Here is a 14,660-nt window from a genome sequence, read left to right as displayed (position 1 = left end):
ACGACCGACGATGCAGATCAGAGCGTTCAAAGAAGCAAAGCCAGCGACTTAGCAGCTAGACATTGCTCTAGGTCGTGAAGGTTATTGATAGAATGGATGGTGACGATAGAGGAAGATGGTGTTGTATTCAGCTTTCGCTGCACAAGACCAAATATTCGCCAGCTCATAAAGGATGTCTTGCAGGGTCTCCTTGTCAGATCCGTCGTTCTTACGAGTCTACTAATACAGATCTTACTGCAGCGCAGCTTGTATAGTCTTAATTCTAAACAGAAAGCCATCTACTAGCTATATAACAAAGATTCGACCATGCTGCTGCGTGGCTGTTGAGTTTTGGGAGTTTCCGCTTTCGGACTCGGACGTTTTCTGCCCGGCGGTGCAAGACAGATCACGTGTAACTATATTGCGGTCTGTTCTTCTCCGCTCACCTCACCGCTTTGACAGGCTTTGGCTGGCTTTGGTTGACTACTCTATATATGCTATAAAGGGCAAGGTGCCTGTATTTAGGATGTATACAAGTCAAACGCCAATTGCACTCAAGTTGTGATCAAATCAGAAGTAAACGGTTAAATAAATGATCTAATATAACCAGAAACTCTCATTGAGAGGGCGAATAGATCTGTAAAAGATTCTTAGCCAATTCGTATTCCGTCCCTGATGCCACCCTAATAATGGTGAAACGTCGCCGTCCTGAAATCATCCGGATCGACACTCGCCATTTGGCCTTAACTCTCCTCCGCCCCCAAAGGTGGACTTTTATTTCGCTTTCTCTCGCTCACTTCAATTTGTGTACCAAGTTCAGACCCCGCGAGCATTATTCCATCATAGAGGGCTCCAGAGCATGCTCCGTTCTACCGCTGTCAGACACAATCGCCGATGACGAATCCCGGACCCATAAGTATCAGCACCTGCTGCAAAGAACCCAGACTCCACTATCGCAACAATTGCATATAAGACCGCGCACCCCTAGACCGAACCTCATCAGTTGCCCTGGATCGAGGCTCTGCATTTGCCTCAAGCTCCCAGACTCGCAGCGCTCCCGGAATAATGAACGTCGAGAACGAGAGGCAGTCGTCCCCCGCCATCCACAATGTCCCCCTAAATGACGTCGAATCTGGCTTTGGTCGCGCATCCCGAAGTCGAACTCTCGCATGGCCCAGCTTTCGAGGCTTCTCTGCTTCAGAGGTTCTTTATGATCCAGCAAAGCTGGCTCCGCTCCTCGAACACTTTGCCGACCACTGGCAGGAATATCTAGAAGACTGGTTCACTAAACTGGGCATCGTCATCACCCCCAGCTATTTACAGCACTTGGTCGGCGGCCAGCCCCCGCCGCAGACAAAGCTGCATGCGATCGCTGCGCTGGATGGTTTGCGAGGATGGGCCTGTTTATTGGTGTTCAACTTTCACTTTCTCTTCACCTATACTTGGAAGGTCGCGGTTGGGTGGGGATTCAACAATGAGAACTGGCATCTGTATCAGCTGCCTATCATCCACGTCCTGGTCTCGGGTCACATCATGGTCGCCATATTCTTCGTAATATCGGGCTATGTCCTTTCCTATAAGCCGCTCAAATTGGTCCGCAGTCGGGCTTACGATGAGACATATGTTACCCTGGCTTCTTCGACATTACGACGAGGCCTTCGCTTATACATCCCCTCGTTCGTTGGCATCTTTCTTGTCTTGGTAGCCGTACGATTGGGCGCATACAATTATTCGCAAAAAGTTCTTTTTGAAGGCCACACGATCAGGGGTACCAACGAACAACATCCACCGATCATGGTCAGATCTCTGACCAAACAGTTGTGGGACTGGTATTATACGCTTACGCGCCTTATGGACCCGTTCGACTGGGCCTTGTATTATAATAACTATAATCCTCACCTGTGGACGATTCCCGTTGAGTTCCGCAGCTCTATCGTTCTCTTCCTTACAATTCTCGCTACAGCGCGCGTGAAGACAGCCGTTCGTATATCCTTGGTTAGCATGTTGGTATGGTTCTGTATGCGCTATGGCCGCTGGGATGTCGTTCTTTTCCTGGGCGGTATGCTTATGGCTGAGGCCGACCTAATCCAAGGTCTTTGGGAGACATGCCCATCTTCCGGAGAGGCTGGTGATAAAGAGAAACGCAGCTGGACCAGCGCTGCCTTGCCTCAACGCCAATTCTCCTTTCGCTTGGTGAATCGCAAGCGCTGGATCGCTCTTTTCATCCTGGGATTATATCTAGGATCTACCCCCAACACCGGGTACAAGTTTACGCCCTTCTTCATGTGGACTTGGCATATCACACCAAAAACATATCCGGAACCGCACCGTTTTCCACAGACCTTAGGTGCGCTCATGATTGTCTACAGTATCAACCATTCAAAAGATATCCAAAAGCTCTTTGTCAACCCCGTGTCGCAGTACCTTGGGAAGATCTCCTTCGCGTTTTACATTGTCCACGGGCCCATCCTCCACTCATTGGGGTACTCGCTCATGCCAAACATTTGGCATATCACTGGCAAAGAGACAGACTTTCAGTACTGCCTCGGCTTCTTCATTGGCTGGCTCATCTGTCTTCCGATCTCGCTCTGGGCAGGTGACCTTTTCTGGCGTTTGGTTGACATTCCAAGCGTAAATCTAGCAAAGTGGATCGAGACCAAGGTCCTCGCCCAAACAGCGGGACGCGAAAAGCAAGAGAGAGTTGCATAGATTGCCCGTTATATCTATTTACATCATGGATCGCATCTCTCGTGCTTGTTTAGGTCATCCTTCCTCAAACACGACTCGATTATATTCTAGCATTAGCGGGCGTAGTGCTTTTTCTTTGTCTTTCGAACCTCTGACCATTCGTGTTCATATTTCATTACTTTAAGTCGACTAGAGCGCGTTTCTATCTATCAAACGGAACGAGACGTCTAGTTTAGGATCAACATGATACCAGGTAGATAGATGTGCATGCAATGATTCAATCATTCATTCGTATACTCGTACCAGACCGTACTATACCAGATAACAGCCCAAGATGCTCTTTCTAAAGACATATATGGCCCAGCCAGGGTTGCTAGATCAGGTCTTTCTGCGTCATCTCGTCTCGTAAAGAATCAATAACAGGCGAAAAACGGCCGGATTGGGAGATAGCAACACGCAAATGGGGTAGATAGGTGAATGGAATGCCACCATAAACAACAAACGGGTAATATGCAGAGAACGAAAAGAGAATAGAATGGAATAGAATGAAGAGAAGACAAAAAGCGAATGATATGACAAGGCGTCTAGTGGATATCAATAACTTTTTCCCTTCCTCCTTTTAGCGTTGTCCTTATAAGGCAACTCCCCACACCCCTCGCCCTCCACAAACACCTAGCCAATCGCGCGGGTGACCAGCACTTGTGGTTCCTCCCTGCGGCGACCAACTGATGTTTGAGATCTCGTAGTCACATTGCCATGCAGCTGCGGGGCCACGTTCGGTAGTTGTGGAGGGGGCACCTGGGTTGTGGACGCCGGGTGGAACGGGGGTGGTATTGTGCTGGTTGATGAGGTCCCAGAGAAGAACGAGGCAGTCATCTGCGCCGGAGGCAAGAACACCACGCCGGTTGGGAGACCATTCGACGGTATTGAGGGGCGCTGAGTGGCCCTTAAGTTCGAGGAGAGCTTGGCCTGGTTGCCGGACGTCGAGAACTCGGACTATGTTTGAATCTTGGGAGAATGTCGCGAGAAGGTGGGCATCGTGAGGCGAGGCTGCGGTTATGAGTATAGTGTTCAAAGTGCTTTGGGAGTTCTGGGGCTTACCGGAAATGCGCAGCAGTGGCGGGGGCCAAGTGGTAGTTGGTGCGGAGGGACTTCCATTGCCAGGGCTCATCACTAATGGCATGGTCTCAGCGTCAAAAATCAAGAAGCATTGTCATGTATAGGGCTTACATTTCTCGTTCTTCTCCGTCGGCTCGTATATGATCGTGCTGTGTTCCAGGCTCCGGAGATCAAACATGCGCACACTTCCATCAGCGCCACAGCTGACGAAAACGTCAACGCTGTTGGCGCAGAAACGCACGTCGTACACTTCCTTGTCGTGTGCAATGAGCTGCGTCTTTGCCGTCAATGTGGGTATATCCCAGATAGTGCAAGTTGTGTCGATGCTGGAAGTGATAATCAGGCTGGGAGATATCGTATTCCAGTCCAGAGATGTAATAGGAGCGGTATGCTCGGGCGATTTCGAATTGGAAAGCAACGCCAGAGGCGAGAGTTTAGCTGCAGGCATATCTCTCTGACCTGACGGACGTGTGATAGAGTTAGAGCTGTGTTGAGGCTGCGAGTTTGGTAATGACCATAACCGGAGATGATCTCCAGAAGTGGCTAGAAGGTCAGTGGATTGCTTCTGGGACGACGGCGGTTCCCAAAGAATGCGTGTAACAGGATATGAGTGGGTGGCCTCAGCGGATTTCACGTATTCCAGCTTAAGCTCCCCGGCACTGGCATCAGGAGTATCAGGGTCGGGATATGCCAGGTGAGTGTCCAGGATTTGTATCTAGATCGGTGGTTAGAAATAGGTGACAAGCGTATTAACCACCATTATGAATAAATCTTACATAATTATGATGGTCTTCTAGATAGCTTCCCAGAGCGATTTTTCCGCCAAAGGAACCAGGATTTCCTGAAATCGGCCACTTGCACCAGTCAACAGCATAGATGGGCCAAGGGGTAATGTAGTTGCTGTTTGTAGGCACCTGGTTTTCGACACTTTTTGAAGCAGCTGCACCCGCGTTTGTAGCATGATCACCGAGAAGATCCCCGGAAGGCCGAATATCAGCCAGGCCCAGAGGCGAGTATTTAGCGCCCTGGGGAGTTGGCGGCTGGAATGCAGCATTCGGAGACGACCCATGCGGCCTGTATCCTGCCGGGCTCGACCTGGAGTGTCCATGGGAATTCGCCGCATTGGAACGCGGAGTGGTTGACTGGGGCTGCGGTTGAGGTTGTTGCTGGATCTGTGTAGATAAATGAGGCAACGTTGGAATTGTGGACGGGGCTGTATTCATGGATACTGTTGGTGGTCGATTGGCAGAATTGCCGGGTTGGAGAGAGCCAGGAAGCGTCCCTCCTGTAACGCCCCCGCTTGCGCCTCCATATTGGTTAGACTGGGAACTTGAAGAATGGATGTTTATGGATGGAAGATGTGTATCGGGGCTCGTAGGGTATTCGTGGGACATTGGCTGGCGCGGATGACCGCCTGATGTAGAGTTTCCGGCCGGAATGTGAAGCTCTTCCGGTTGACGGTTATAAATAGTCGACCGTCTGGAGTCGAACGGCTGCGCGGGGTTTGTCATCGCGATGGCGGTTGTAGAAGGGAGGATAGTCTGGAAAGGTAATCGCCGCACCACTGCAAAGCAGCGGGCTCTTTACAGCGCAAACTCGTCTTGGTCGTTTGGTCAACACCACTGTGGCCCTGGTTATAGTTGGGTCCGTTGAGAGACTCCCCCCTTCTTAATGGATACGGGCAGCAATCGGCACGCTTGTGAAAGCACTTAGACGCGACAAGGACGCGAACCTGGTTGAAGCCAAACGAAGGACCTTGCAGATTCGACCAGATTGCAATTCAACAATGAAGAGTCGGATACGAGTCAAAGTCCAACGAATGGCGTGCAGGGTGAGCCAAGGGAGACAGGAAGTGGAAGAGCTTCTTAGGCTGGAGTTCTGGATCTCCACCTGAGCTAGAGTCGAGTCGTTGCCCGCGATGCTGAGTCAGCCGTTTGCACGGGACGGTAAGATTGAACTCATTGGTATTATCTTACCCTTTAGGTACAGCCTCCGCTTCCTCGGCTGCTTTTCGTCGTGCTCGGATGCTATCTGGTTAATTCTGATTCCAGCCTATTTCTAGTTCTTTGCTTCCTCTTACTCTCATAAAGGCCTGATCGTTTGTGCATTCTGAGTCCCTCACTCGCAGCCGTCATTCCATGACCTCATTTTAATACATCCGTATCGGTCTCGTTTGGTGAGCCTCTTCCCCTCCTTATCTTGAGCTTCCCCGCGATGCCTTCAGATCGCATCACCCCACCATCGGCTTTGCTTCTACTGCCGCCTCCTCCAATTGTATCTTTCGATGAATTCCGAACAGTCTACGAGCCAGTATTATCTTCGGTCTTCGCCAACCTCTTAAATGCGCTCAATGGTTCAAATCGCACCGCTTCTTTGGATATTGCACTCTCATTGCCTGGTCTCCTGTCGCCATCATGTCAGCCGCCGACGAGAGCTTTCGCGAGCCTTCAACGCATAGTGGAACATATGTACAGGCTCATTGGGGTCATTTCCATTGAACGGAAAATTGAAATGGAGGCTCCCGGTGGCATTGACTCGCGCGTGATCTTGCTGGATTTCGACTCTGTCCGAGGAACACCAGCTACAGCTGCTAACTCTGGTCTGGTCGAGCGCAACGGCCCGATTGTTGATTTGAAAACTTTGGCTAGCTCCGGGCGCCTGTGGGATAATATTTACTATCCGGAAACCTCGGTAGGCCAGGAGCTGGCGACGGCGTTTAGTAATATCTATACCTCAACCAAAGACCCCAATGGCGGACTGCCGCAGTCAATTTCGGGATCGCCTCAATGGACTCCGGGTCAATCTTTGGTGGATTCTGCGGGATCGGTCGGATCTGCCCTACATCACTCAGTCATCTTGGGAGGCACCTTTGACCACTTTCACATCGGGCACAAACTTTTGCTCACGGCCACTGCTCTTGTCCTGCAACCTGCGGGAACTGGCCCGACCGGCCAGAATAGGACCATCACGATCGGTGTGACGGGCGATGAGATGTTGAAGAACAAGAAGTACGCTCAGTTCCTGGAGAGTTGGGACGAGCGGTGTCGAAGTACGGGCGCGTTCTTGACCTCGATCATGGACTTCGGGCCTCCCGAAACGGAGCCTGCCCACATTGAGCGAATCTATAATCCGGGACCGAACGGGAGACAGATAGTGATGAAGATCAGGCCTGGAATAACCCTGAAAATGGCGCAAATACATGACCCGTATGGACCAACCATTACCGAGGAGGATTTAAGCGCCTTGGTCGTCTCCAAAGAGACACGCTCAGGGGGCGCCGCGGTCAATCAGGAGCGAGCCAAACGGGGGTGGAAGCAGCTGGAGGTGTTCGAGGTTGATGTGATTCATACAGGCGAAGTGCCTCCAGGAGATGTTGAGGACTTTGCGTCCAAAATCAGCAGCACAGATATCAGACGACGACGCATGGAGCTAGCTATGATATAATATGCCTAGACAGTGTACGAGTGGTAGTGTATGGATATATGATTTACAGTCCCTGGTAGGTCTCGTAGCCTTCTCGAATAACAGAACTGGGGAGGGAGACTTATTGTGATGGATATTGCAAGCGAAGAACCTACATAGGTATCACCAGGGCCCGACTTTGTTCGGAGGCACCGTTCCCAGTCCCGATTCCATTGGGTATAAAGCATTTAAGGGTGTAGTAATAGGGCCTGTGATAATTTGTGAAGGATGACGGTCTCATCTCAGGAGCAACGGGATAGAAGGAGAATCATTGGAGAGGAAGCTCTGGAGAGCTTATTTTCAGCCGTTGTCGGAGGCGCGCCTGGTCACTAGTAGTACTGGGCGTCTCGTGAGTCTCTGTGCTTCCCACTCCCTTTCTCGCTTCATGCATCACTTGCAACGTCCATCCATCGCCAGACCACGCTACTGGGTCTTTTCCATCACAGCCCTGAATGCAATTGTCCGAGAGAATTCTTCTCGATCCGATTCTGCACGAGATTGCCATTGTCATTCCCGTGTCTGTTCCACAGCAGGCCGCTAGATGCCAGGGGTTGGCAATGGGCTGCCGTCAGTGCCTCAGTGCTAGGACTAACCTTGGGCTGGGAGTCGCTGGACGAGTTGATTCGCCTCCCTCGGCGGGGATTCGTGCAGTAGTCGAGCTCACTGCTGCAGGCATCTCGCCGTCATGTCGCATCTACTCGTATCGTCCGCATCGCTTTTCGAATCCTTTCCTACCAACCCACTGCTCTCTAGCGCTCCCAGCGCTCCCTGACGCTTTGGCTTCCCCGCCCGTCGCTCCGCCCATCCACCACCCATCACTATCACGTCTACCACCTCCTATCCCAAGCTAGCCCTCACTCTCTCGTCCTCTCTACCAATCCTTCTGTTCCCAGCCAGTCTTGTCCTGCAGGTTCGCGCTGATTATCCGCATGCCGATTCAATCATGTGACCTAAAGTGTGCCAGCATTCGCTCAATGTTCGCCTTTTGGTTGGCCCAGACGAGTCGCCCTCAGCGTCACTAGATTTCAGATAATGCTAGCGACCCTCGTCAGCCTAGTCGACGGGACTGGCGATGTGTGGGACTGGGGGCATTTCGTCAGACATACCAATGTGCTGCAAGCGGCTGTGTCTGGGGCCCGCCGCCTATTATTCACCTTCGCTGCAGTTGATACCAAAGTGAAGCTTTGTGACGGTTCAGACTAGAATGAAGGAGAGCCAGACAGCGACGGACAGGGAGAGCGGCAGACAAGATGCATCTCTTTCGAGGTATAATTTAAAAGGAGACGAGCGTTTCCTTGAATTATCCTTCTCTTTTTTTTTCCTCTCGCGCTACTTCGTTTGCTTCTATTTTCTACATCTGTCCGTCCTGCGACTAATGCTCTGCAGTCTTCCGTCGCTTCTTTGCTTATTTCATCGTCAGTTTCCTTATTTTTGCCCCGACCTGTCCCCCTAATTCTGCCTTTCACCTTGTGAGAGTATCGAGGGGCGTGCAGGCTCTTCCTCCTCGGTTTCCCGTCTGGTTCGTTTTGGATTCCATGCGGTTGCGAGGAGCGCAAGTGGCCGGACACGCGGCTGCCACGCTGTGCGAAAATCATGACGGAAATATCGCGACGTATCGAAGACTTAGCAGACGAGCTGATCAGTGAGATTCTCTTTTTTCTCGTCCCAGCGGAAGACCGATCTCCCAGTTCGTCTCCAGTCAATTCACATGCCCTTCTGCCCGGACTCAATGAGCGTCGGGCTCATATCTATGGCGAGAAGACCGAATTAGACCGATTTCGACTCGTGTGCAAACGCTTCCTTCGTATCAGCACTCCGAGAAAATTTACCAGCTTCCATCTCCGATTTTCGCGACGGGGATTCCGAAGGTTGGAAGAGCTTCTGCACATGCAGCTGGCCTGTCATGTGAAACACTTCACGTACATGGTGCGACCTTTCTACCAAGAAAGCGGTAACCGTCTCTTGAATATACAGTCCTCGTCATTATCTGGTTTGAAGATCTACGATTCTAATACAATAGTTTAGGCTGGTCGCAATTCTCCACCGATGATTTACCTGCCGCCGAGACGCATAGAGCTCGATTGCAAGAGCAAGTATACATCCTCACCGGCAACCACGACCGTGAGCTTCTCAAAAAAGCCCTAATCGCATTTTCGTCCCTTCAGGAAGTCAAACTCCTCCGGCTGCAGGACCAGGCAGACGAACAGTTGCTCGACCATATACGCGAGCGCTCACTGGAAGGAACATTAGGTTTGAATTGGGAGCCAGCTTGTACACGCGCAATTAACAGCCTGGGAAAAGCACTGCTCGTCTCCAAATGTACCTCGGTGCGCTTTCTCGGGCCTCAAATTGACCCGAACGCAGCATTCAAACTCTTGCAAACTCCGTCTGCCACCCTCTCAGCTATTGGAGCCCGAATGGCGTGCCTGGAAGTCACTTTTCATGCACAAGAGGATATGACAAGCCTAATGCAAGACCTTTCTCGAGTCTTTCACGACTTCTTCTCCGCCGCGAAGAACCTGGAAGCTATTCACCTCGGTTTCGCAACCGCCGTTCCCCTAGGCTTATCGCTAGACCAGGTCTTCCACCGCATCCAGTGGAAGAGGCTGCGCAAGCTCAGCATCCAAGGCTGGCGATTAACCTCCCAGGAGATTGTCGCAATCATTCGTCGCCATCGTCGTCAGCTCCGTGATGTTCGTATTGTAAATGTCACCCTCCGCGACGGAAGCCGCTGGAGTGATGTTCTCTCTGTCCTCCATGATGAAATGGATGAGATAGAGCACATTGATTTGCGCGAAATTGATTACGTTAGTGGTGATTGCGTCCATGGCATTCATAGCAGCAGTGGACATGGTAGCAGCCACGGTGTCAACTATGGTAATGGGAACAGTAGCGGTGCCGCATCCTCGGGGTTTCATTACCATCACTTCCTTAACACAGCAGTCAACATCAATCACTTGGAGCTGGCTTTCGCATTGTTGAACCTTCCGCATCATGCGTCGATCCCCGAAGTTATTAGTAACCTTTCCGTGGATGAACTCGGCGACAATGGGATCCATGTCACCCATGAGAAGAGACAAATATGGGAGGCATGGGTCCTGTCTAGCCCACGAAAGATTGCTCGAAGGAGGGCTTAATTCTGTGCTTCGCTGTTTTTAGCGTGCTTTCTGTATTGCCCTGTGCCTTAATGGGGGGGTTGACTTACGACTGAGGTTTGGATTGCCTGGAGTGGGCAATTGTTACGAATACATGATTTAATGTTGCATGTCGGAACGGCTTAATTACTAGATGAACTCACCTGAGCTTAGAGGGGAAACTGCAGGAGTACGGAATGATAGTATCGTCGAGATGACGCTAAAAGTAGATCCTCGTCATCAAGTGACAATTGAAGTATCAAGAAGGGGCAAGCTTTTCTTATCCGCTAACCACAATTTCCAAGCTCCAAGCACTAGTGAGCCAGTAACTAGCAATGGACAGATATATCACCGAGGGAAATCTTGGCTGAGGGGCAAAAAAGCAATAAAACAAAAGGGTGTATATGTGTATGCAGATGTAGTAGGTAAATGCAGGCACAGATATCCATGGATATGAAACAAGCAGAAAACGACCCGACTTAATCAATAAACCTTTCACTCAAATAATCAATTTTTTCAATCAAATGACATTGGCAGTATGATCCACTGGGACCGCCGCAACTGAAGCCTGGCCCGAGCTGGGGGGTTTCGCGCTCCGCTCTCTCAACCGCCGGCCCTCCATCAGACCGCGGAGCCCACGCTTCTGCAGTCCAATCACACTACTGAGATCTCCTGTCCAAACCTCGTTATCGCCATGCGTGCCTCTCCTCCGGCGTGAAGACCGCGCCATATCACCAGGCAGACCCTCAGAATCAGAGAAATCGTAGCTAGTAGCCGACGCAGACGATGTGCTAGCGTTACTGATGGAGTCCTCGCGCTCGCGGCCCTGGCGGCGGGAAAAGATATTGGTGTTGATGCGGAGGGGGACGCCGCGTGTACCACCGCCGGCGCTGCTGCTTGCGACGGAGACGGCAGACGCAGTGCCATGTTCAGTGTCGGATGAGTCGGAGTTCAGGCGGCTACGGGTATCGGTGAGGGAGATAGCGTTGGTGAGGTCTGCGAGCTCGTTGGCGGCGTGGGCGCCGTTGAGGGCTTCAAGTGTGCCGCCGGGCCCGCTAATGAAGCCGGTTCCTCTACCGCCACCGGCGGCCATGGCGGCGGCGTTGAAGACGGCAGCAGCGTTGCGGCCATCGAGGACTTGATGAAGGCGTTCGACGACGGCTTCAAGTAGGCCGTCAACCTGGTAGGGGCGGGCAAGTTGGAGGAGGGAGCAGAGAATTTGAGGCGTGCAAAGGGGGGATCCAACGGGGGGTAGGGCTGAGGTGTAGAGGTAAAAGACGAGTACTTGAAGAGTGAGAACAGTGTGCGGGAGGAATAGCACCCGGGGGCGAGATGTGGGGGGAAGACTGTGTGCGGAGGGAAGTTCGAGGTTTGCAAGGATGGATTTGGCCGGGTTGTTGTTGCTGCTGGCGAGGGTTGTGGCGTTGGAGTATGTGCTGCCGTGGTCTAATGAGGGTGTTATCGTTATACTAGAATTGCGGCTGGGATACGGCTGCAATCCGGTTCGGAGAGTCGCCGTATCTGAGGCTGTATCGGAGGATTCGCGGAGAAGTTGAATGAAGTATGGGCCCCATCTCCGACTGAGGATTCGTGAATTTACGGATATCCGCTCTCCCCCTACGGCCTGGAGCTCCATATCAGCCATTTCAGGAACAGTCTGCGCAAGGCGTCCCAGCTCAGCCGCTGCGGCAGAAAACGGGCGGCCGCCCGATCTCAATTGGGCCAGCTTCTGCTGGAAGGACGCAGGAACTGCGGGACCACTATGGGAAATATATGCGGACGTTGGGGAGGTTCTGCAAGGGTTATTGTAGAGCCCGAAGGCCTCTAGCTCAACCATACACAAATGGGTAAAGTTGATGCGGCGGTGGTTGTAATCCTCGACGAGGTTGCGTTTGCGATGGCCAAGAATGACAAATGTATTCCTCCTCGACCACAGTACACCACGATTCCAGCTACCATGTCCAAACACAGACCCGCCAGCATCAATCCGGCCCCAGGTGAGACTCTTCAGGTCTAGCGCCCACAGCGCGTATTCTTGCTTTGAAGAAGTGAGGTAAGTGCCGCTGACCACAAAGTGCCCGTTAATAACGGCACCGTTTGGGAATCGCAAACCAGGCGGGGATGCCTGACTCGGCATAGGCTTCTCAACCAGACGACCATCCGGTAATCGAATCTGGAGCTCCAGCTTGACGTCCAGAAAGTTATAGTTGGAGTAAATCAACATCGGAAATCCCGGAGCTCCTACGTCCTCTATTGGGTCTTGCGCCTCTTGGTCAGCAGACGCGCTCCCGATATCAGACAATCTCATTCCAGTCAAAGGAGCAGCGACGCTCCTATACGCGCCGCAACTTCGTCCTAAAGGGCTCGTATTGGTCCACTTTAAGCTCCGCAGGTTGAATACACTAATCTGTTCGATGTAGCGGTTCGTGCTGTCCTGTCCACCAACTACAACCATTTCTGCTCCACCAAGGCCGTCAATGTCCACGCCAATGGAACCCTGGTGAGGGTTCGCAGACGCAGGATTGTGGTGAATCGCTGAGAGGGGAGCAGTCGCCGAGGTGAAATAAGCACTGGAAGGTAATATTGTCGCACAGTGCGCGTATCGCCCTTGAGGAGAGTCGTGAGTATTTATCCTGGTCCATGTTCGAGTTGGGACGTCGAATATGTTGATATCAGACATCACCACCACTTCTGGTTGTGGCTCATTCCCACCATTTGTCGAGTCCTTTGGGGGGTTTGCGATCGGAGACATTCCACCGTAGCACACAAGCTTGCTGTCCCCAAGCGCGCAAACACTATGAAAATACCGTGGGCGGGGGATATCGCCAGAAGCCTCGATCTTGGACCAGTGACGCCGAATCAAGTCCAGCTCGTATATGTCGGACGTCAGGTGTGGCCGGGTCTTCGAAAGGATACGGCCACCAAAGACATAAAGTTTGTCACCGAGAATGGTTGTGGTCGCTCCAACAAGAGGAGGGGGTTCGCGTCCGGAGGTGCGGCGAACATTACACACAAGACCCGACAGATTGACCGGATTCGGCGAGGAATTGGGAGCCGGCGTCCCTGGAGACACACCAGTGTGAGGATGCTCATCCCGGAAAGAATCCAGGTGACCCAGGCTCGACTGGCTTCTCGACATCATCTTGAAGGCAGAGGACCTCCAAGTCGAACTATCGCAGATCCCACTTCCAGATTATTATTAGAGTATGCAATAAAGCTCCTCTACTGTAGTTCCTTTTGAGCAGAAGGTATGCGTCGGTTTTCTGGCTCAAACGTAATTATCCCGGTATGATTGTCTTCTCAGACTAAGGCTCAACAGCTTATCTCCGTGCGCGGCGCTAGAAAAATCTCGAAGCGACAGGGTAGCATGGGCGTCGTAAGCAGGACGAACAAGGTCAGAGCTGGAATTCAACCGAGCACGAGTATTCAAAAAAAAATCAGAACAGGTCTGGAGGAAGCGGTCTCGACAGTGGACGTTTAGATCGTAGCAGGCGGTTTGGCCAGGTCAGGGGCGGACGGACGACGAAAATAATCAGCGCACTGAGCACTATGGTGGCTTCCCCGCCGCTATCGATCCAACGTTTCGTTTTCAAGAGGTAGGCTGAAGTTCGCGAGACAGTTGATCCGGAGTTCGGAGGGAGTTCGGAGGAGGTTTATGAATCGTGAGTCGCTCTTGTCTTGATTTTAGTGAATGTGGTGTGCTTAATGACCCAACCACCTGTCGCAGAGTCTGGCAGATCAGCACTCGGAGCCACAGCGATACGGTGAGGGGGAACCGTGGAAGAAGAGATGGGGGTACCAAGAACGCCCGTAGAGGCAGTGCGGACCCGTGTTCTGGGCGGTGTCTTACTCGCCAGGAAGAATCGTGAGGTGTAGATACGGTGTAGCTGGCTAGAGTATGGGTAGGCGCTGTGGGGAAGAGAAGCCGTTGAGCGATGACAGCGAGATTATCGAAGCCAATTTCGATGACAGGTGAGGCTGAAAAAGCCAGAACAGAAAAAGAAGAAAAAAAATTATAAAAAAAAAAATCTCTAATGCACTATTACAGACTAAAGACAGCAGGCTACTAATTGCACATGTCTCTCGAGCAAAGTATACTCTGGTTCACAGGAAGAGGGAATTATCGGTCCCTGTCAGGAACCGTTAGCCCAGCCAGCAATCCTGAGATGAACGATAATAATAGGGCTAATATTGTGGGATTTCTGAGCGGGGTATTCCTCTTGAGCAATCAAAGAGCAGTATTAGCTTGGATTGTCTAGTAGGTTGCATTTATTTTCG

The 14,660-nt window shown here is 51.7% G+C and overlaps 5 protein-coding genes across 5 annotated transcripts, besides 1 other annotated feature; 3 read left to right on the top strand and 2 right to left on the bottom strand.

The window, feature by feature from the left end:
- Positions 1 to 14,660: part of a sequence feature (contig 1.26 403..389371(1)) that runs on past both edges of the window.
- Positions 1,045 to 2,688, top strand: ANIA_01696 (acyltransferase family protein; the record flags this gene model as incomplete). The annotated part of the gene is made up of 1 exon (XM_654208.1): positions 1,045 to 2,688. The coding sequence occupies one exon, from the start codon at positions 1,045 to 1,047 to the stop codon at positions 2,686 to 2,688; it is 1,644 nt and encodes a 547-aa protein (XP_659300.1).
- Positions 3,299 to 5,297, bottom strand: ANIA_01695 (WD repeat protein; the record flags this gene model as incomplete). Its single annotated transcript, XM_654207.1, has 4 exons — positions 3,299 to 3,717; positions 3,769 to 3,840; positions 3,898 to 4,501; positions 4,563 to 5,297. 4 exons carry the CDS (start codon positions 5,295 to 5,297, stop codon positions 3,299 to 3,301), a joined length of 1,830 nt encoding a protein of 609 aa, XP_659299.1.
- On the top strand, positions 6,001 to 7,333 carry ANIA_01694 (putative pantetheine-phosphate adenylyltransferase; the record flags this gene model as incomplete). Its single annotated transcript, XM_654206.2, has 1 exon — positions 6,001 to 7,333. One exon carries the CDS (start codon positions 6,001 to 6,003, stop codon positions 7,228 to 7,230), a length of 1,230 nt encoding a protein of 409 aa, XP_659298.1. The 3' UTR covers positions 7,231 to 7,333.
- Positions 8,842 to 10,385, top strand: ANIA_01693 (F-box domain protein; the record flags this gene model as incomplete). The annotated part of the gene is made up of 2 exons (XM_654205.1): positions 8,842 to 9,238; positions 9,274 to 10,385. The coding sequence occupies 2 exons, from the start codon at positions 8,842 to 8,844 to the stop codon at positions 10,383 to 10,385; spliced, it is 1,509 nt and encodes a 502-aa protein (XP_659297.1).
- ANIA_10227 (putative regulatory protein Ral2) lies at positions 10,903 to 14,182 on the bottom strand (the record flags this gene model as incomplete). Its single annotated transcript, XM_050612841.1, has 1 exon — positions 10,903 to 14,182. Exon 1 carries the CDS (start codon positions 13,522 to 13,524, stop codon positions 10,903 to 10,905), a length of 2,622 nt encoding a protein of 873 aa, XP_050468712.1. The 5' UTR covers positions 13,525 to 14,182.

The sequence above is a fragment of the Aspergillus nidulans genome, chromosome VII, assembly GCF_000011425.1.
Source record: "Aspergillus nidulans FGSC A4 chromosome VII".
Lineage (NCBI taxonomy): Eukaryota > Fungi > Ascomycota > Eurotiomycetes > Eurotiales > Aspergillaceae > Aspergillus > Aspergillus nidulans.
The sequence above is the reverse complement of the archived record's forward strand: the minus strand, read 5'-3'. Positions and strand labels throughout refer to the sequence as shown.